The sequence below is a fragment of the Carassius auratus genome, chromosome 1 (assembly GCF_003368295.1).
Source record: "Carassius auratus strain Wakin chromosome 1, ASM336829v1, whole genome shotgun sequence".
Classification (NCBI taxonomy): Eukaryota; Metazoa; Chordata; class Actinopteri; order Cypriniformes; family Cyprinidae; genus Carassius; species Carassius auratus.
In genome coordinates, this window is record NC_039243.1 from 34,443,221 (window position 1) to 34,467,201 (window position 23,981).

The 23,981-nt window shown below is 38.9% G+C and overlaps 1 protein-coding gene across 1 annotated transcript in view; it reads left to right on the forward strand.

Moving 5' to 3' along the window:
- Nucleotides 1–23,981, forward strand: part of LOC113108623 (zinc finger protein basonuclin-2-like) — a 128,865-nt gene that overhangs the window by 99,317 nt on the left and 5,567 nt on the right. The window contains 2 exon segments of the mRNA XM_026271847.1: nt 19,069–19,759; nt 19,762–21,385. Of these exon segments, the coding sequence (XP_026127632.1) occupies nt 19,069–19,759; nt 19,762–21,385 (2,315 nt within the window).

Consider the following 23,981-nt stretch of genomic DNA (forward strand, 5'->3'; position numbering starts at 1 on the left):
GATTCTAGGAGAGCCAGATGGAACTGCTAAGCGAAGCAAACTCCTTCCTTGCCCCATCCTTTTCTCTCCGCTTTCCTTCAGCTCCGAAACCCCCCACAGCATTCATTTACCCAGACCCCCCCCCCTCTCTTTTCTCCCTCAGGGACAGAGCAGGGTGTCCACACAATGAGCCTATTTTATTCAAATAAACCTGACATCTGGGTGCAGTATGCTTGGCCCATCTTGCATAGCGCAAAGGAATTTGTAGGGGCACAACCCATAGTGCTTCGGTGAGGCACAATATGCTCCCTTCCTGATACATTTAATGAAGGATGTCCTCTAGCCAAAAGACATGATTTGATTAAGAGAGGAGGTAACAGACCCCAGAAAACAGCAACCACAAGCTGCCTGACAGTCATTACACAGACAAAAACACATCGCACAGTAGCCCTTCAGTGCCATGAGCGTGTTTCACTCGAGCACATGTGCTCAAAAGAGCACGCTAAAAATACCTAGACTTTATTCATTTTGAAAATAAATGCAATTCTTAGACATATTACTGAATAAACATGCAAATATGTTCACATTAAATGTTGGGAGTTTTCCCCTGAAAGCATATAGTTTTGAAATGTTTGAATGACAGGAACATTTTTTATCAGAGTACATTGTTTTAAATTGTTTTTTATACATAATGAGAAAACATCATTTAAACAAACAATCAGACATATCAATATAATTATAACATATAATTTAACTGAGAAGAAGAAAAAATAAATTAATAAAACAGGGTAACTTTTTACAAGCATTTCTTTATATGATCCAGTATGCTGGAAGAGATATATTGTCCAGCAATTGTTCCTGGTCTGGCCTTATTAATTTGTGCAGTTGTTCACTCACAAGTCACTATTTTAAGGAGAATATGAATCCAATGTATTTATTTATTTTCACACATGTGCAGAAGACTGTATTTTTTTACTCTCCCCACATACAGAAGCCTCACTTATCTTCCATCGTGATCTGTTCGAGGCGGCACAGAAATGTAGTTAAATTTAGTTTAGAAAGAGCATTTAGTGAACTGTGCTAGTGGTGCATAGATTTGCATTGCATTGGACGAACATGAGATGAACCCAAAAGGTCTGTGCTCCGAAACATAAGAGTCAGTTCAAGTATTTTCAGTCAGTTTAATTCAAACCTTTCAGTCTCACTCATTTTTTTTCTTGCTCTACATTTCACCTCGCTCTACTTCTAATCACTCCTGAAAAACTTCCATTTTAGGTAGTCTAGCACTGTTCTGAAATTTTGGAATTGATCCTTAACCAAACCTTTTATGCACCACATGTCTCCTGACGCCCCCTCCCCGTTTCGTGCTCCGTCCCATCCCTTTACCTCCATCTCCTCCTCAGACTCCCACCGTCATCTAACCTGCTCTTTGTTATCGCTGGCTAGCGCTTCGTCCATGGGCTCTGTGGAGCCACAATGTTTCTGAAGGTGGAATTCTTGCATATGGTTATGATTTCAGTACGTCAAGCTGGATTTGAGTTTTTAAGGCATATGCTTTGCTCAGGGCTAGCCAAGTCAGCGTCAGGCACATCAAAGGTTCATTGCACTGAATCAAGGTGATTTCACCAAAGCCGATCTCCCCTTCAGCCCCCTGCCTGAAGCATCTTCCCACCCACCCGAACATGTGGCCAGCTGCGGCAAAACTCGCACATCACTTATCACGACCGTCTTCACTTTTCTTTTGTCTACTCACACCTTTTATAAACACCAGGCTTTTATTTCATTTTGTCTTTTGAGAACAAACTTCATATGCTAGTGTTTAGAGAGCTAGTTTAAAACTAGAGTAGTAGTTAAGTCAAGCTACATTTTCAAGTTGCACCAGAAAAAAAAAAAAAAAAAAAAAAAAAATTATAAAGGCATTAAGGTGCAGTTTAAAAAAAATATATATTAATCAATTATTATTATTATTATTATTATTATTATTATTATTATTATTATTATTATTATTATTATTATTATTATTATTATTATTATTTGCTCTTAAAACAGCATTTATCAGGCACAAAGCAATAACAAAAACAAAAAAAAACACATTAATAAAACAAAAACAAAACAAATAAAACCCTAATGATGACCCTGCTGAAAACAGTAACCTGGAATTCAAATGAGTCTGTAAATCTGCAAATCACTCTCCCCAAAAGAGAAAAGATGCATGGCCAAACTTTTGTGTTTCATCCACCAAAGCTATCTGTTGAAGAAGAAAAAAAAAAAGATTGTTTGTTGCAAGAAAACACTGTTCTGAATGTCGCTGATCTACTGTAAGCTACTAAGAAAAGTTAGTAGCATTGCCACTTTTAGTTAGCCACTCTACAACATTGTGGACTTAAAAGATTACATTCTCATCGTATTTAAAATGATTTGAGCTTTCTGCCATTTTAGCTGCCTTTAAGCGCTATGCACTATGTGTTCCAGGTTGTTTATGTAATTGTGAACACATTTCTCTTAGTGCCAAAAACAGATGAGCGGATGTTTTTGAAGTTGGAGGGTTACATGTAGGTTACAACGTACAAGGGAATTTAGAAGTAATGCTTCTTATATTGGATACGCACACAGCTCCAGTCTGCCTCATCCTTGATAGTTTGCATAAGTCCACGGTGATTCGAGGAGACTATTGGAAACAGGAAGCAGAAAGAAGCATTAGAAGATCAGAGGAGAAACGAGACCTTACGTTTGCTCCAGTGTGGGAAAAAGAGAACTTTCGGGATCAGAGTTTTAAATGTTTTCGCAGTGTGAACATACGCTTGCATTTCTCTTGACCAGAGTTAGGATTAGACAGGGTTAGGGTTTTGACACTAAATCTCATTATCTCCATCAAATATATTCTGTAAAATTTCTTACCCAGTAGTCGTTACTTCTATACTTGTGTGCAAATACATCTCTAAATAGCTTGTGTTTGTAGTTTGTACCTTTAAGGAGGTTCATATGCAGGTCCGTGTGTGGTGAAGTGCAGGCACATCGCTGCAGAGAGTGTGTGCACTGGTCCCTGGAAGCGTCACACAGTCGAGCTGTGGATCTGGCCTTCATTAGCAAGCCCTGAGTCTGAGCAGTGCCTGCCGGACTGCTGTCATCGATCCTCAGTGGCAGTAAGAGCAGTGAGCTCATTCAGGTCACGTCAGCGTCCTCTCTGCTCGGAGCATCACGCCACTGACAGCTGCATCTCTCTCCCTTTACCTTTTCAAAATATTTCATCAGCTGACAGTTATTTACTAAAAGTACTTCCTGAGACTTTAAGGAAATATCTCTATAATTTAACTACACTTTTGCATGTTTGCTTTAAAAAAAAAAGTTTGAATTTTTTTAATCTGCTTTAAAGTTTGTATCAGAATTGTTTATTTTAGGATCACAATTATCAATATTATCACGCCATTGTTAAAATATGCTGGAAATGTTTAAATAAATACTCATATAAAATAAATACCCTAACACACACTGAAATAATTTCACCAAGTAATATGTTGAAAACTAACATATTTTAAACTAATTTAAAATATTGGTTTAAATATATGTAATATCAAAAAAGTTGTATAAAATGATAAACCTCATTTCAGTCAAAATTATTCCCCATAAGTGTTTCTACATAGGCTACCTTATTATCTGAAGCACAATGCACATTAGCTTGTTTTCCATCTGGTTAAGGTTTACAACCCAAATTTGGTCCAGTTTTCTCATTGATCTGAACAAAAACAGGAGACAGCTTGAATGAAAATGTAACTCCACCGTGTGACAGCAGGTGGCACTTATGGAACAGCAGCAGAGTTGTTTCCACGGTAACCGCTGTGCAGATAGCAGCTGCTACATTTGTAAACATTACTTTCTTACACATTTCAACCGTAGGTTTTTTATTTTTTAGTTATTTAAAATTTATTATTTAATTATAATTGAATTAATTGATAGCTTTTCCGTGACTGGCGAACCCCGTTTGGGAAGTCCTGAACTACACCTCTCTTTTTTTACTTCAGAGCATTTTTTCCACTCGTTTTGTTTTTATGCATCACAGCCCTGTTTGTTCACTAGTTATTTGTTAGCCTTGCAGGATTCGACGTGAAAGCACGCCTGTCATATATGAGGGCAATGTGTGTGCGTCTCTGTACCTGCATTTGCTTTAATGAAGTTCTTCGGCCTTTTGCTGGGTCTCCGCGATGTATTACTGTATCATGATAACACAATATTTACAAGTCAAAGTGCATAGGGTCTTTGGTCATCAATTCTGGCTGATAAAGAGAAATGATTTTTAGAGTCTGTTGACAGTAAATCCACTCAGTGAAAGTAATGGCACAACTCCACGGTTTCTGCGTCTTCAACCTTGGGGGACCTTCTCTGCAACCATCAATACAGAGCTCAAGCTATCACAATAAAGTGTTTTTATCTATAGCTCGACCACTCTCACTGAAAGGCTTTGTATTTGAAACGAGACACTTCAAACTAGGCTGAACAAGTGCATTAATGTGTTTGTGGCCTACTTCTGGTTACAGTAAAGTACGGCTGACTTCCCTGCAGGGAAGCATTTTATGATGCCACATGCTGTTAGATGCTACAATCTGAAGTCAATATGAATGCTAGGGAATGAACTCATATGTTTGGTGGCAGCAGTCTGGGTAAAATGGCTGTAGTTATAATCAATTTAGGGTCCAAGGAAACCAGCTATAGGACTTTCAATGATTTGCTTTGAAGCTAATATAACGGGTTTATCGCAATGGCTGGTTTGTTACACAAGCAGCACAGAGTGGCCTCTTTCTTCATTTCTTTCTCTTTACCTCTTCAAAGTTAAATGGAAATTGTGCCACCTACCTGTAATATATGAACATCAGCTCTGTTCAGTAGCTCTGCCGTCATTCACTGACCCTCATGTTGTTCCAAACCTAAATGGCATTCTTTCTTCTGTTGATCGCAAAAGAAGATATTTAGAAGAATGTTGGGAACTGAACAGTTTTGGTTAACATTGACTTTCATTTTATGAATCAACAACAAGGGTGAGATACTTCTTAAAATATGCTTCACAGATGAAGAATGAAGTTGGGTAAATGGTGACAGAATTCACCTAATTTAACCATTTCTTTTAAACCAATAAAAGACTGGTCAGCAGGTGCTGGTGTGGTTCCTTTAATCTGTAAATGACAAAAAGCTATTTGGGATAAATTATTTGGTAAATGAAACCAAGTTGGGACTTTTAACACAAGGAAAGTCATTGTAAAGTCTTTAAGGGCCGCTGTCTGTGGTGATGCTGCTGCTCAAAGGGAGCTGAAACATGTTTTCATTAGCAATTTGTATTTTATTTAATCCTCATATTTCTTTTTGCTGTTTTACCTCCATTTGTGGATGTAGTTTTGTGCTTGTATTAATCAAGTAAGGAAATGGCTGGTGGGGCAGAAATGGCTGTCACTGTTGATGGGAAGGAAGATTGAATTTTCTTCAGGATCAGCAACATTAAGGATAGTGGGAATTTCAGAGATCTTTCCTTAAAGTTGCTGGGTAGGACTAGTTATTGATTGGTCAGCAGCATGGGGGGGTGGGGGGCCTGTCACAGACTCATCAGCCCAAGAGAGACAAAGGACCTCTTAAATGTGTTGTAATGTAGCTCTGTCCATTAAATGTAAATCTGTGACACTATATAATATTATAGTTATTTCAATATGTAAATATATTTTATACATAATAATGTAAATGTTATTTCAAAGAAATAACCAATAACTAAACATGAACAAATTTCATGATTATAATTACCTTTTTTATGTATTATATGACCATATCATGACTGTAAAAACATGAGAAACTGTCAAAAAAAGTAAAATGACTGGAGTATGAGGGCATTGCTGCAAAATGAATTACGTCATGTTTATTTCCTCAAAAAAGTTTTCAAATCACACACATACAGCATGAATAGGAATGTGCAGACTTTTCTCTGGTGTTCCCAAATCAGTGGTGTGTGCACTTAGAGAGGATCCCTATAGTATTTACAAAAGTTAAAAATATCTCTTTCAGTAATAATACTGTTATACTGGATCTCCATGGGAGGGAATGCAAAGTAAGTTCTGTCCTAATAAAGCTGTCCTGTTGTTGTATAGTATAGTGTTAAAATAATAAGAAAACTCTCATTTTACTGACCTCTGTGAAGGCAAGATTTGGTCCGTGTAGCCACACTTTCAGGGGCATGACTTTAACTTGTCTTGTATGTTAATTAACTATGTATTTCTGCTTATTTCATTGGCCATTTAAACAATACAATCTCTATAAAGAAATCTCTGGGGTGTGAAAGCTGACCGTTAAGGTTCATTTATATAATATTACAGATGTAGAAAATCTATTGAGCTCAGTCCCCCGGTGATAAAAGAGTAAGAGTTAACTTAAGCAGCTTAGTAACGCCAACAGTTAATCAGTTACTATTAAGTGAGGAGGCAAATTGGAATCAATTCATTCAGATGTGCAGAATGAATGTGCAAAATGAGCCATGAAGCACAATACTCAATGATTCTCTCTCTCTCTCTCTCTCTCTCTCTCTCTCTCTCTCCCTCTCTCCCTCTCTCTCTCTCTCTCTCTCTCTCTCCCTCTCTCCCTCTCTCTCTCTCTCTCCCCGGTTGTTTTTCTTCTGGTTCTCTGCCTCAGTGTTTGGAGTAGGTAATTGAGGCTCCATTATGGGCGCCTCAGCGTGGTGCTTGCCTGATTGTTAGAGTATCGTTTAGAAGCTACAGGCGGCGTAATGCTCTGCTAGACCTGTGCAAACAGCGGACCGATGTGAAAAACACAGCACAGTGCCTCGCTGCTCATGAATGAAGGGTTACTGTGTTATTAAGCCCTGGCCACACTGATCAAGAAAGGAGAACCGTGTGATACTTGTAGTTTTACACAAAGGTTTTGAGCGGAAGAATTTTTAAATATCAAAAAATAGTGGTTGAAAATGGAGTCCCAAACTTTCTAACCATACAGTTTCTCAAGATTAAATAAAGTATCTTGGTAATAACAGTCATTTTTATGTTGCTGTTCTATTTAACAAAGAATTCAAAGAAGAAGAAAAAGTAGCAGTTTCCACACAAAATGAAGCATTGGGATCTTTAAACTGTTCTCAATGCTTATAATAAAAGCAAATATGTAGAAATTGTGAATATAAAATATACCCTGCATGGATATGAGAAGTTATTTAAAATGAAAAAAAGCTGACTGAACAAAGTAACTATTGCATTCAGTGCCAGCTCAAGCACACACACACACACACACACACTCACACGCACACACACTCACGAACAAATACACACACTCACACAATCCAGCACAATAAGTTAAACAATTGGATTTTATTGCTCAAATTAAATGTGCAGATTGCTGTGCGAGAGCAGAATGAAAAGAAAAAAGTTGCTAAAAATGTAAGCACATCTGATAATTTCTTTCAGAGCTTGCATGCTGCTCTTATCATAACACATCTTCCAGACATTATGCCAGGCTGTGCTCCATCTCCTCTGAGGAACGCACTTCCCCTCACATGATTTACAGATTAAAGCAGAAATGTCCACTGCCTGGCCCCTAGTGGTCCTGCGCTCATTAGCGGTAAACCATGGTCGCGTGTCAGGACAGGGCCGCGGGTCAGGCAACGCACGCAGGGACACGACAGGAGCCTGTCGCTAACACCATGTTAATGTGTGACCGTGCTAATGTTAGCTGTTAACAGGGCATCAACACGAGGACGTCAATGTCAAAGTGGTATCAATGATTTTAACTTACTGTCAGCATTTCAAGAAAAATCTGTCAAGACAAGTCACCTTTATTTCTATAGTGCTTTATACAATACAGATTGTTTCAAAGCAGCTTTACGTTGTCAAACATGAAAATAATTAGTAAATAATACAAGAGGACCATAACAAATCATTTTTTATCATTTTCAAGCTTAAGTCAGTTCACTGATGATTCAGTGATGTCATCATCAGTTCATCTCTCTTCCAACAGGATCTGTGAAATCAGACAAGCGTCCCCAACTAAGCAAGAGGCGACAGAGGCAAGGAACCAAATCGCCAATGCAAAAACATGCAAATTTGTTAAAAATAAAAGGCAAAAGAATTTGAATAAGAACAAACTGTGTATATTTTATAGCATGCAAGAGGCAAAGCTATCATGCTTTAGTTCTAGATGATCATAATAACAGCTATTTGAGTAACAACCGTATCACAGAGAGCAGCTCTCTTTAGAGATACGTTCATCTCATCTCCGCTGATGCAAACTTAGTGTAAATAGACAGAGACTAAATAAATACACAACTACAGTAAGGAGGAGGAAAATAAATAGTAGCCATAATAACAGTAAGAGTGTAAACCCGTCCACACCTAAAATGAGAACTGGAAAGATAACTCTAATGATAACAATATTAGCTTCTACAGTAATGCATTATAAATGTAGTTTATTCTAATACCACACTGACGTTTAGTCTTCTGCTGCTTTAAACCCTTGATCTCTTTAAAGTTAGTTAGTGATCTTATGTCACCTTCAGAGAGAACAAGAATATATGCTATGAACAATATAGGATTTATTTCTGTATTTTTCCTTCCTTATTTCTCTTAGTGAAAAAGGACAGTGGTATTTAAGCCCAGACCAAAAAATAAATAATAATAAAATAAAATAAAACCCTGAGCTGTTTCCAGTGTGTCAGGTAACGTTTCTGCAGGGAGAGAACATGCGATCACACTCATGTATTGCACACGTGTGACAGCATGAGAGCAGTGTGCTGTTGTTTCTCTCTGATCTTTTATTATGAGAGATAAGGGAAGGGCTTTGGTGCGTGTGCCGTGCTCAGAGGAGATCCCTTTGGGTGACAATCTATGATGAGAGACAGCTCTACGCCACTTCTCGCCAGGGTGTTTCCGGCTGGCTCCAATTAACCTTGCACTGATTGCCCCAAGGAGCTTTGCACACTAATTAGAGGCGAGAAATATGTCTCTGATTCAAAATGCCACAGAGACATAGAGGCGCTGTTATCCTGACAGACAGGCCAAGGTGTGAGAGAGACCTCCTCTATTCAGTCTTCAGCCCAGCTGGTGACAGTTAGCAGCCCTGACATCCTGATGATCACACTGTCTTTCTCACTTCCAGCCATATGGATGACATCCTTATCAAACTAGTGCAAGGCTAACTGTACCTTACAGTATGCCTTTGATTGCCCTTAGTTTGAAATTTTTTTGTCATTTTGTCAAGTTCAGAGATGCTGCATGTACCCCCCCCCCCCCCCCACTGTATTTCTCACATTGCTCTCTGTAATGTCATGTGAATGTATTCTTAACAAAGAGAAAGACATGAAGAACGTTTGTGTTTAGGTGGTTTCAGAGAGTATACAACTAGAACAGAATACACCGCAGATTTTCAGCAGACAGCAGAACACATTAGGGACTTCTTTATTTGGCTCCATCCTTCAGTACATATCACTCCATCTTGGACAATCTTTATATGTCCAGACATTCGGAAGGAATATATCATTATTAGTATTGCCAGTACATCCGTTTTGGTCATAATTCTTGAAAATAGAATGCAAAAGATGCTAAATTACACCAAGTTTTGTTAATGGTTCAATTAGAATTTTGCAGAATATGGCCATTTAATGCATTATGGAGTATAGCAATGGAAATCATTTACTATCTGAAAAATTTCAAAAAATGTATAGGCCTGTGAGGTACTAAGAGAAGCACATGACTAATTGTGAAAGAGTATGAGTGGGTTCTAATGGCACTCCCATGTCTTTACTTTGTAAACTTCCATCTCCGCTGGAACCATTTATGATCTCTTTTTGTTCTACATGCTGTTAGTGAGGCAGCAGCTGATACAAACACGTTGAGGGAGTTGTACAGCAAACAGCCATTTGTACCTGCCTTCGACCAGAGGGACTCTTGAAAGGGAAAGGAGGGAGGGCTGGAGAGAGAAGGACTCGGGCTTAATGGCTCTTGAGTACAGTGGCTGCAGCTCAGTGATGTAGTGTGTCGACTCCCTCCGGATACGGGCACTCCCCTTTCTGCACCTTGGCATGACTTTTCACTTTGATTGTCAGGCAAGTCTGCGTGCTTCAGTGACTCCATCTCCCAGAAACCCCTGGGACAGCATAAACTGGATATGTGCTAGCTGAGTGCTGTGCAGATGATTATAGAGGGTGAACCAGTAGCTAAGAACAATAAATAACATTGTGATTGTGTCACAAAAGGTAAAAGTGGTCACATGCTGTATTTTTATATTCACCTATTTTTATTGCATCATCTTCGATTACTTTTTTTCACTTGAAGTTGTTTTTTAATAGTGTAGGAACTGTATTTTTGATGTTCAAACAAAGAAAGTTTTTTCTTTTGTGATGATGTTCTACTTTTTGTCCCAGAAAGCTTGAAAACCATACACTAGTATTCAGGAAATATGCATGAGAAGGAGTCCATGTAGTTACATATATTTCTAAGAGAATTTTTTTTTTTTTTACTTTTACACAAAGTTGAAGTCAAACGTAACATAGATTGAAACATGTTTATTAGTCAGTTATGCTAAAATGCATAGTTCAGAGTTATCTGAAATTTTTTTTAATCTTTGAAGACGTTAAGATAAACAAATCTGTCCAAATGTCCACAATGGAAAGCTCCACAGACTTATTTAAACTGAACAAGCAGCATTGGTTGACACAAAATGTCCACATCACTGTAATAATTTATACATATTTATTTTTTTTTGATGATAAAGCATAGTAGCTCATACCTGTTAACATTGTCAATCACACAAGTCAGGTCTGTGTCTGGTTTGCTGGTTCTCGTAGTGGATAGACAGACAGATGCAGCAATACATGATGGTAATTACATTCATTTTCACAGGCAGTCATTACAGCATATTCATGTCTGGAAGCAGAAGTAGATTGGCCTGTTTCTAGACCTATGTCTTCCTAAAACCCTAATACAGCTTCTTGCTATTATTTTGATCCCTAGCCATACAGCACTGATGGTAATATCCATCCTTCCAGAGATCTGCTTTGGTAAATTACTGACATCTACCAAGATCCCTGTTTAATGGGTCTGTTTAGCTGATCCTCCTGCCCCTCCACGTTATTTCCGTTCACTCTGAGAAGTGTTTGTATGTGTGCGTCAGCACTAAATAATGCTGCTGGTGACAGTCACAATAGCTGTGCTTGCTATGGGTCTGTGAGCTCTATCTCTAGAGGCCTGCGGACAGGAATAACTCAAGAGATGCTGCTGAAGCAGACAGGGGAAGGGAAAAGCCACCTCTGAGCTAATGGTCTTGCATCTTCCTGGCAGCATGTCAATAATGGCTCTTATCACATTAGGCAAAGAGTCCATTAGCTTATTCTCTTCGCCTGCATGCGCCGTGGCAGCGCCAGTTTGTGCATAACCTCTCTAATGGTTTGTGTGCTGGAAAGAGAGAGAGAGAGTGCTATAGATTCTTAAGCCACCAAATGTAAAACACTTGGCTTACCTCACAGTCAAATTAGGATCAGAGAGGGGATATAAAAAATTGTTTTGTTTGACTTGCAACCAAAGAGGCATAGATTTTGTCTAAAGTAAGAGGTAAGAAGAACACATACATATCTTCTCCATGTTTCCGTCTGTTCTCCTTCCAGCTGAGCTTATCTTTTGAAGGTTGCTCTTTGACTTATTTTTTAAAGCAATGATATAATAGCTTTCGAGTAAGAGGTGTACGCATTGCTCTAAATGATAACAGTAATGTAAAATACCTCCTAGTATCACACAGATACAATACACGACAGCCAAGAAGCAAATTGTAAGCATATGTTACACCTTTTTCAGGCATTAGCAGGGAACCACTGAAGAGAAAGAAAAAAAGATGTGATATGAAAAAGAATATAAAAAAGACACCAAAGACCCTCAGACGGGACATTTCTCATGCACTTATACTGTTCTCCCTAAAGAATTCAATGTCCACCTAACATCTGCTTCCCAGATCAGCAAATCCTTTCCATTCCCTCACAGAGGGAGATCACAGAAATCCTCTTTAATTAAATGGAACCGATTCTTTTCCCTCAGTCCCTCTGCACCTGAAAGTTGCCCAACATCAGCAACGACAATGATGCAGATACAACCACAATTGGCATTTTGTACTTGCCTTTTCTCTTACAGTAAGAAAACTGACAAGGGTTTAAGCTCAAACTCCAAAGTTGTTACACAGGGAATCTCATAGCAACAAAAATAATAATCCACAGTTTCTGCCACACTTGGATGCCTTTGTTTCTTATGCACAATCTCATTTTATTACACAACTGGTGCTGGTCTACTGTTAAGGGTTTTTACTGTTTATATTATTTGTTTATTTTATCTATATATTTATTACTTTTTGTTCTCTACATATTATCTGGTGTCTTAAAGAGCTGCTAACACTATTTTGGTGTTCTTTACAACTGGTGCACACAATGCCAATAAATATTAATTCATTCATTGATTCATCCTTTTCTAAATTTTTTTTTTCTTTTCAAATAAATTTAGCAAATATGTCTGAAAATTCAAAATCATCAGGATTATGGTGTACGTGGGATATATTTTTTAGCCTCTGTTCTGCACAGAGACAATGCAAGGCAATGCAATTAGAGTAGACCTGTTCCAAATTATAGAAAATATGAATATGCACAGTGGGCCATGTGTGCGCTGTATAATATGCCACGCTTTATTTGGATGCTGAGGTTTTCTTCAGCTTGGTCAGTGTACACCCAGAGATCATGAGCAGTCATTCATGATTATGGTTTTGCAAGGAGGTCTGGATTACTTCATATGTGTCAGATAAATGATATGTATCACTGGGTGGCTGAGCCACACACCTCACTAATGACATGTACATTTGCACATTTTAGTATAACTGAACATGATGTTGATTCGCTATATAACATTGTATGTCCACATTTGCCCATCCAAGAATAGAGGGCTGTATGATAATCACTAGGCACTATTTGACCAATGAGAGTTACACAAGACTCTGGTGAGCTCTCCCTCTGATGTCATTGCTCCAGGCGCTGGGCTTTGACTGAGCCTTTCCCCCTTTTTTGCCACTTCCCTACTCAATTATTCAGTGCTTAAAATAAAAAAGGTCAGAAAGTAGAATACTGAGCAATTCATGGGTTCAAGACCTTCTAAGATCACAGGGAAACCTCTGCTTAACCTCCCTTGAAGTAGTGAACACAGGGGATGGAAGGGATTTTTGGTTCTGGGATATGATAGCTAGCCCTTGATCAATAGTGAATTTATGTTGTGTCCACTGGGAGTCACTGGATCAATATGGTTCCCAGACCAATTGTCCATGGCGAATTAGATGTGTTTTGAAATGTTAGTTCTGTATGAGGCATAGGCAGAAGCAAATGTATTTTGATCAAACAAATAAAAGAAAAAAAATATTCATAAAGAAATACAACACAAAATATGAATATTACACTAGTATCAGAGAAAAGGTGGAATGGCGTGATCTGTGCATTTGCCTTTTCATACTCCGTACCCACTGTAGTATATTTATCCACGTTTAACGATCCGGCGACTATGACGAGTGAGGATTTTCATAAGGACTTCATGTTCAGCCTTTAACACAAGACTAGGAGATGTTACTATAATAACTGCATAACTGACTGCTTTTTTATGCCGACAGCATTGGCATGGTGAATATGTGGCCATCTTTTGCTTGTCCTCAGAGACCGTTTACAAAGCTCAAGCCTCTAGCATCATTACTGGGTTGCAGTAAGTGACACCAGCAGCAGTGAGATAAATACAGCCATCACCGCTGACACATTTGCAGCATTTGCTGACTGCCCCATGGATAGATGAGACCTGTGACTTAATGCTATAATTATTAACTAATTGTCTTTAACCTCACAAACAGTGTTCAGCCACATTATGTAAAGGAGTCAGGGATGTGTAATGACAGTGTAATCCATCACAGCACCGGGGGGTGGGGGTGGGGGGCATGGGGAATGCTTCTAATGAGATTTCATTTGAGTATGGCAAATCTGCAGAATGCATAGATAGAAGCAACATTAAGCTAATTGGGAGATGAGTGCCTTGGTGTAAAAGTGCTTCTAATGGCAGGTTTGTTGCCTGACTAATGCAAGGGAGTTGGCTAAAGACCTGAGGCTGATTTGTGGGCAGACATACTAATATTTTATCGTACCAGTCAATCTAAATGTAGCACCCCCTTTAGTTTTGGGTTCCATCCAGTATAATATTTCTTGAATCGAGAACTGAATGCTTGATAAAATATAGCTATGGGAAAGAGCTATTGCAACAATGAAAGATTCTTAAATGTAACCAAAAGCACATGATGTTTTTCTCCTTTTCACACAGTCTGGACCTTTTCTGTAGCTTTGGCTTTCTCAGGTCCAGGCGTCTCTGGAACTGTGGATGGGTGTATTTGTATAGCCTCTCTTACACAGAGCGCCGTCAGTGACCTGTGTCATGACCGCTGGCTGGCCCAACTGTTTCTAACCAGCTCCATTTGCTAAACATTACAGTCTAATGTCTTCTCTTGCTTTAAACTCTGATTGAAAATTGTGAAAAAATTAGCTAAACTCATAAGTGATACTTGGCCATGTCACATTTGTATAAAAAGCCCAGTGCTGAATAGTGGCAGCGGTACAAATGGTCGAAGGTCTTTCTTGCTGAACTTATGAATGCAAATGACACTGTTTGAAAATAACTGTACTCTGGCTGCTCTCAGGCAGCTCTGAGCGTTTATAGTTAGACATCAACGCCTTAGCAAACAGTTAGTAAACAACACCTGCTTTTGGATTATTGCAGTTAATCTTATTCTTTGAACCAGTCACTAACTATCATTATGAACTGGGACAGTTTTTCAAAGATCACCCTGCAGCCCAAGACCGGTTGCCCACTGAAGCTAAGCAGAGCTGAGCCTGGTCAGTACTTGGATGGGAGACTCTGCTCCTGGAAGAGGTGCTAGTGAGGCCAGCAGGGGGCGCTTAACCGTGTGCTCTGTGTGGCTCCTAATGCCCCAGTGTAGTGATGGGGACACAATACTATCAACAAGCACCGTCCTTCAGATGAGACGTTAAACCAAGGTCCTGACTCTCTGTGGTCATTAAAATCCCAGGATATCACACAGAAAGGGTAGAGGTATGATCTCGACATCCTGGCTAAATTCACCCATTGGCCTCCGACCATCATGGCCTCCTAACCATCCCCATACACTGATTGGCTTCATAACGCTGTCTCCTCTCCACCAATAAGCTGGTGTGTGGTGGGCATTCTGGCGCACTATGGCTGCCACCGCATCATCCAGGTGGGTGCTGCACACTGGTGGTGGTTGAGGAGATAAACCCCTTCTATGTAAAACGCTTTGAGTGTAAATGTAAATGTAAGGAATTATTATTATTATTAAAGATGTAACAACACTGTGGGGCTGTATTAATTAGTTATGGTTAAAATATTGCATTAAAATTATTATTGCATTTCATGCACCTACCCCAAACTTAACTAACCATCTTACATTTCATACAGGCACAAATACCCCTGTATAAGTTATTGTCTCATATTTATATCATATAATATAGTTACGCAATATCACACATACAGTGAGTGCTGGATAACAATGATACAAGTGCAGTTTTTGTCCAAAATAGCACAAGTGCAAATGTGATATTGATTTTAAAGGGAAAGTGACGTATACATTCTGCTTATGGTTAATATTTCATAGTAATTTGTACAGATAGCACACATACATCAATCAATCAATCAATCACCTTTATTTATATAGTGCTTTAAACAAAATACATTGCGTCAAAGCACTGAACAACATTCATTTGGAAAACAACAACATTTGGAAAACATATGAGGTGTCTGTTTGCTCATATTCTGTATATCTCTAAAATGTTTCCTGGGTCCCACTTTATATTGTGTCCCTAATACCTGTGTACTTACATAGTAACTAGAAACAGTAATAGTGTGCGTAGTATGTAACCACAGTGTAAGTACACAGCTGTAAGGTTTGTGTAATTACACATATATGACAGTCCAATGAATGGTATGTGTAAGTACAAATGTGCACTAGGACATTTACAAATCCCTAAACCTACCCATCTCCACCCCCTGGATCAAATGGTTCCAATTACCAAAATTCCAATTCCATGTTGTTACAAAATGTAGTTATATAATTCCTGTTACACGAGTACTTAGTGAAGTGAAAAAAGTGTTGTTACCAATGTACTGTTACACAAGCAACCCTGAGGGTTGTTACATGTGTGTAGTTACATAAATATTACAGCTGTAGATACTATGTACCAATGTGTACTTACACTGTGGTTACATACTACTATATACACATGTAGTTACTATGTAAGTACACAGGTATTAGGGACACAATATAAACTGGAACCAGAACCTTCATCAAATGTACACACATAGGTACTTTCCTGATGTTCTTTAGCAGACTTTTAGCAGACCATTTGTGTGAATATGCATGACATGCATTTTAGAAATGTAAAGACTGAAGGAAGGTGATGAACATCTAGAAGTAAGAAAATAGACAGAAAGAGCAGAACTAAGGAGAGAATTGCTTAAATATTCCACATAGTATTTATTTTTTAAAGCATTTTTTAGTACCATTTAAAAATTCACTTTGTAATTTGCTTTTTTCCCTTTTACTTACATCAAATTGAAATACAGGAGTTCAAACCACAGTGCCATAAAAAATAATATTGTTGTGGCTGAAATTTAAAGTCTTACCTCCAGGCTAAACTCATACTCAAACACAGAATGAAAGTGTAAAATGTTTTTAATGTATATTTAACAACAAATACCCCAGTGACTATTGATGTGCTGTCTCTGAAGAATTTATCTTGCTTAAATTTCTGAGGCCATGCTGTTGTGAAACCATTCTGTATTCCCACCTCTCATTCTCTCTTACTATCTGCTCTTTTCTTTACTTTCTCTCATTCTCTCTCCCACTCTCTTTAAACATTTATTCTCTGTCTGCGCCTTAAAGGCCCTTTGTGCTTTGTGCTGTTGATTTTTACAGCTCTTAAAATCCAGAGTAACCATTTATCATTCATAGAGCCTAGCAGCCTAGGGCAGACAAAGCCTTGCCTTGTGTCATCTCTAATTGTCATCAGAACAACCATTGCTCCCTTGATGTTCCCTTGTTCTGTGTCAAGGGTAAACTGGATCACGTATGAGAAGAGCAAACTAATCTTCTATCCCTTTAAACTGGAAGTGCCATTCATAAACTCTCATGGAAGGATGAGCAGAGCAGCACACTTTTGGTACCACAGCCAAATACCATTGAACAATTACAGACGGTTCATAAATAGTACATGAAATGCCTCTTACTCTACATGGCTTTAAAAGCCTACTTGGTCACATGAAGATGATTTTGGTGGTTAGGTAATTTATAACAGTTGATTAATTTTCAAACTTGTTATTCTCGTTTTCACATATCGGTAGCAGTTATGAAGCACAGTAACTTAATGTCAGGAAACATACTTCAGAGTCAAATAATGCAGGTACCAGAGAAGGAACAGAACAAATTTTATGTATCAAAGTTACAAGCCTGACCACAACACTGAAAAAATTCTGCCAAGATTCCATTCCCAGAATCTCTTGCCATGTCTCAGCATCTGGCAATAGGCAAGTGTGTAAAGCTCAAACTGTTTTATTTTTCAGTGGTTAATAATACCATTACTTTGAATTCTGGCCGAAGAACAAGCTCCTTGGAAGTGCTGCTTATTTTTCCTCCTGGAGCAATGCTGCTCTTCCCACATCCCATGGATCTGTTTCTGCAAAATGAATGAATGAATGAATGGATATCTAATAAATAAACAAACCAAACAACCAAGGCCATTTTATGATATGTTGAGATTTACATCATTTCAGACTTGTGTGCCTGAAGGCAAACAGTATATAAGATATAAGTTGACACCATCTTCTTGATAAAGAATGCTTTCAAATTAATATTTAATCTAGTTTGAGACATGCATCCCCTAAACTCCAATTAAAGCCTGGCTCACACTGTGCGATTTTGACCACTATTTGGTTGTCTGAGACAAATTTTGAAAATCCTAAAAGATTCCTATAATCCTAGGCTAAAATCTGTAGTCTTTGATCGTTAGTTTGACTTTAAGAAGGTTTGCCGTACAGTCCTGCAGTGTGACATCTCTTACGACAAATGTCAAACTAGCTTTGTTTTTTCAAGACAAGTCATGATCAAAATTAATGCTAGACATTCCTTCTAACCGCATAAACTCCGGTGCTCTCATCCTTTGCTCACGGAATTCATATGATTCGTTGCCTTTGCTAATATAAACACCGGTTGCATTGCCATTTCATGTGGGTTTGTAGTGCTGCTTACACTATTCTGCATAAATAAGCTGGTATTGATGCCATTCATATACCTTTAATGATAGCCAACATTATAGATCCACGTGCAATGCAGCTCGTAGTCACTGGACGTGTTTGGGTTGATGATGTAGAACTCCGGACAAGTTTTCTTGCACGCACCCATTTTTAACACGTCTTGACTAACGTACAGTATGACATTAATGATAACTGAGATCCCACTGTGTGACATGATCGTCATGTTCATACAAGTACAATCCTAAAGGACTTTTAAAAAAATCGTACAGCTTGAGCCCTGCTTAACATAAAGCTCAGGTAATACTGATCTGCATCCTGCCTCATAAAAGTAATGCAAGATTGCGGTCACCTCAAAGGCTTCTTTAAACCCAGTTAAAAAAAAACATGAGCCGCTTATTTTTTATGTCCAACATTGCCACCACAAAAATGAAAATTGTTTTAAAACTGACTTGTTTAGATTTTGTGAAGTTGTGAATGTACCCTTTGATATACTGATATATTTTAAGATCGTATTTGACACAAAATTCAAGGCAGATATTATTACTGCATTTACAGTCTGTCAGAAATCAGTGGATAATTGTGAAAGAGGCAGCTGTCCTCTCACATCTTCTGAGAAGTTTTGTTCGTTGTCATACACCAAATAGATTGATGTCTTGCAGTCCTATGCAGAATAAAAGTATTTATTCTTTTGTTTTTATCTTTTCTCTGATATGGCTTCTAGGATGCTGCAGGCAAGGTTCTGGACAGATGGACTATAATGTCCCGGGAAGAGGAGATCATTACTCTTCAACAGTTTCTGCGCTTTGGTGAAACCAAGTCTATTGTGGAACTGATGGCCATCCAGGAAAAGGAGGGTCAGGCCGTCACAGTGCCCTCATCAAAGACTGACTCTGGAATCAGAACTTTCATTGAAAGCAACAATCGCACACGTAGTCCTGGCCTTCTGTCACATCTAGAGAACAACAGCCCCTCTAGCATTCACCATTTTGAAAACATCCCAAACAGTTTGGCCTTCTTGCTGCCCTTTCAGTACATCAACCCAGTGTCAGCCCCCATGTTAGGGCTGCCACCAAATGGTCTGACCATTGAGCAATCAGGTCTCAGAATGCGAGAGCCAAATCTGCCCAATCAGAGTGAGCCAGTGGAGACCAGTGAATCTGAAGTGTCCCTTTCACCATTTCGTAGCGGTCAAAGTCCCAGCCGAGGAACAATGGGAACCTTACCCAATGCCATTGAACCTAAGACAGAACCCAACAGAGCTTCCCCCATCTCTCCAACACCATCTACACAGCAGTCCCAGCAACCGCAGACACCAACGCAGCAAGCGCAGGGGCAGCAACAGCAGCAGTCGAGCAATCTGAACCACCACCAGATCCATCACCATTTCGAAAAGAACGAACAATCGAAAACATTACACACTCTTCTTTCTCTTCCAAAATGCATCGCATGCGTCGTATGGGTGCAACCTCACGTAAGGGTCGTGTCTGCTGCAACTCCTGTGGCAAGACTTTCTATGATAAGGGTACTCTAAAGATCCACTACAACGCTGTGCATCTGAAGATTAAGCATCGTTGTACTATTGAAGGCTGCAATATGGTCTTCAGCTCATTGCGAAGTCGTAACCGCCATAGCGCTAATCCCAATCCTCGGCTACATATGCCCATGTTGAGGAACAACCGGGACAAGGATCTCATTCGCTCCAGTTCTGGGACAGCAACACCTGTCATATCAAGCTGCAAAAGTGGCTTCAATCTTACCAGCCCCGGTCGGCCACCGCTAAGCTTTGCCACACCTCCTCTTGATGCCATGATACAGTCCCCTCTGCAGAGCCCTCTTGTTTTTCCTTCCCTGAAGTCTGTGCAGCCAGTGCAACCTGTGCCACCCTTCTATCGCACACTTCTCTCTCCCGCTGACCTAGTTAGTCCCCCAGTCTCACTGCCCACCAGTCCAATTTTACCTACCACAACCAACAGCACATCTCTGACGGACCAGCAACAGATGTTAACTGCTAGCTCCCACAATATGCATGCATATGAAACTTCGATGTTTTCTCATCGCCTGCCCACAACACCCAGTACCCAAGATTCCGTGACTCTGGACCCTATGCCTAAAAAGAAGCCTCGCAAGTCCAGCATGCCAGTAAAGATAGAGAAAGAAGTGATAGATGTGGCAGATGATTATGAGGACAAAGATGAAGATGATGATGAAGATAGCTGTCACCATCACCACCATCAGCCATCAAACATCCATAACAATGTCAATGGCAACTGCAACAACAACAATAACAGCAGCAGCAGCAGCAGCAGTCATCATTGTGAAGGTAGTGGACACCAGTCTCCACTGCATGATGAAATGAGTCCCAGTCTAGCCCTTAGAGGCATGCTCCATCCTGACCAAGAAGTTTGCAGTGGGAGTCACGGTAGTAGAGGTCATGGCGACATGCGCTGTATTGACAGCTTTACCTCTGAGGACCAAGATCATGAGCGTGACTTTGAAAATGAGTCAGAAACATCTGAATCCAAGATGCTGTACCGCGATGAGCTGATGGACCCGGACGTACATCAGCCTGCCCTGGACAGAAAAATTAGCAAGGAACACCGGGGGCCAGAAGATGAGGGACACCTACAGAAAGATTTGGAGGACCAATCCCATTCCCCACCCACCCAACACCAGCCAGTTATCAAAATCAAGGAAGAGATCAACGATCCTACTTATGACATGTTCTGCATGGGTCAGTATAGCCTTTACAATGGGGGAATGGCAGCTGCTGCCGCCGCCGCTGCCAGCATGGCTGCTTTACATGAAAGTTTCATCTCCTCTATGAGCTATGGATCAAGCCCACCAAAATTCCCTTCTCAATCCCCTGACGGCGAACTCTGCTCCAGTCCTGATCCGAAGATCTGCTATGTCTGCAAAAAGAGCTTTAAAAGTTCATACAGTGTCAAACTGCATTACAAGAATGTGCACCTAAAAGAGATGCATGTGTGTACTGTGGCTGGATGCAATGCTGCTTTCCCTTCTCGACGGAGCAGAGATAGGTGAGACAAATAACTGTCATTTTCCATTGAAATCTTATTCTTATTCTATAAATCTTAAATTTATAAACCTGCAGATTAGATGTGAATATATTGTTTTAAACAATAATGAAACAAAATATGCATAACTCACTACACTGTACTATTTTTAAGTGCATTATTTATTTCAAATGATATCCATTTAAAGGTAGTTCCATCATGACCATTATTTTTTATGTTGCATGAAATAGAGATATAACCTGTCTGGGGAACCAGTTTAATTTTCATTCATTATTAGTGCATGTTTTGGGGGAGTAAGGTGGGGGGCTAATTATGCTTTAACAGGAAGAACATGTGTTGATTGTACATTTCTGCAGACACTTATTTAATGCATTAATGTGCTGTTTACCTGTACATGCTCACCTGTCACACACAGGTAGACATGCATACATTAGCAGAGGTTGAAGCTTGTCAAACCACTGCATTCATTAGCGCATCAGGAGGTGCAGCTATCACTCACTGCTAGTTAACACATTTACCATAAACAGTCCCAAAATACATGTATGCTAGAGGGCAAGCCACAAACCTCTCTTCACTCAAATGTAGACTCTCCAAAGGTAATTGTTTTGGCTCTGCAATTAAAATGGGTAACACTTTATCTTGATAGTCCACTTTCTACTAACTACATGTACAATACCTTTGCTACTCCATGTCAGCTAGCAGTGATTACAGTATTAGCCGACTGTTTGCTTAATATCTGCTCACACTTTATTTTGATGGATATTCTACTGATTATAAGTCACTTTGCAGGTATGACAAAGTATTATACCAACCCTAACCATAACATTCTACTGATACTCCAGTGAGAGTTAGCTGACTTGTTGTCACAAAGTTACTTATGGTTAGTAGTAATATAATTTAGCTGAAAGTTACACTAATTTGTTTCATTTAGTGGCCCTTTTACACACTTGCCTACTGTACATCAATGCATGCAGTCTTTATATTTTACACCTCAAGGAAGTGGCAAAATAAAGAAATATAAAAAAGTATTGACAGACATGCACATTCAAACATGAATCCATCTCAAGTCAACATTCACTGATGTGGAGTGAGACAAAAAGCAGTGTCAGAGCAGCCCATGTCAGAGAGAGCATTCTAGACATAGTTAAGTACTATATATTTTTAGTACTTGAGAGAGAGAAATAAACCTCATCCATCTCATTAACTCCAGAGGAAAGAGAGATAAGAGCCTGTCTCTTCTCACCCTCTCTGGTCACAAGTGGCATTTTTATTTAGATAACAAATGATAGATGACATTTAAATTTACATGTGTGTGTACGTGTGTGTGTGTTTATTCGTGCACAATTATTCCACTTTACTTGAAACTGAAAAGCTAAGGTGTAGCCACCCCTGATATCTTCCTTGCATTTGTTGAGTTCCTGTGAGGAGTGGCACCTGTTCCCAGCCGTTTGTTTATTAGTGTTATAGTGGAAACATCATTGGTGAGTGGAGTAGAAATTTGAGTAGCAAGATGTTTATGAGCCACTGCTTTCATACTGAAGTGCTGCAGTAACTTCCTTCCACCTGTGGAGGGAAGAATGATTTGTTTTTAATGTGAGTCATCCCTGCCAGCAGAAGTGGAGAACAAAGGTTTGGGGATGTTCCTCTAGTCTAGAAGGCTAGAGAAACAGAGTACCCAAAGCAGGGCAGTTTGAAGATTGAGTATATGGAATATCAATCAGATCAACTCAAGAACTGAAATTCAAAAGGGTTTAGGTAACACTTTTATTTGTGACATGGACCACAAAACCAGTCTTAAGTTGCTAGGGTATATTTGTAGCAAAAGCCCCAAAAAAAAAAAAAAACCTTGTATGGGTCAAAATTAGATTTTTTTTTTCTGCCAAACATTATTAGGATATTGAGTAAAGATTATGTTCCATGAAGATATTTTGTAATTTTCCTACCGTAATTATATAAAAACTAAAAAAAAAAATGTATTAATAATATGCATTGCTAAGAACTCATTTGGACCACTTCAAGTATACTTAAGTATTTTCGATTTTTTGCACCCTCAGATTCAAGATTTTAAAATAGTTGTATCTCGGCCAAATATTGTCCGATCCTACTTAAGCATACATGAATGGAAAGCGTATTTATACAGCTTTCAGATTATTTATAAATCTCAATTTCAAATTTCAATTTCAGTTTTGTGGTCCAGGGTCATATTTACAGTGTCCTTGTTACAGTATAATTATATGTTTAATTACTGAATTAACTACACGTACTTACTATATGGTTGAGGTTTGGTTTATTGTTAATTGCATGTAATTATGCATACTTTTTGTTATTAATTTTGTAAGTATATTTAGTAACGTGTAACAAAGACAGTGTAAAATGAAGTGTAACCAGAGTTTACATACTGTAAGTAGCATACATGTAGGAAAAACACTCACAACTGTGAGTTTTAATGTATATCATATGATAATAGAATATTACAATATAGTATTTGATAGAAATATTTTCATTGATATTCAGGTCAATGCCCTTGCTGATACAGTATATTACACATACTGGTAAAAAAAAAAAAAAGTAAAAGTGTTGGGTAAAAGTGTCTGCTAAA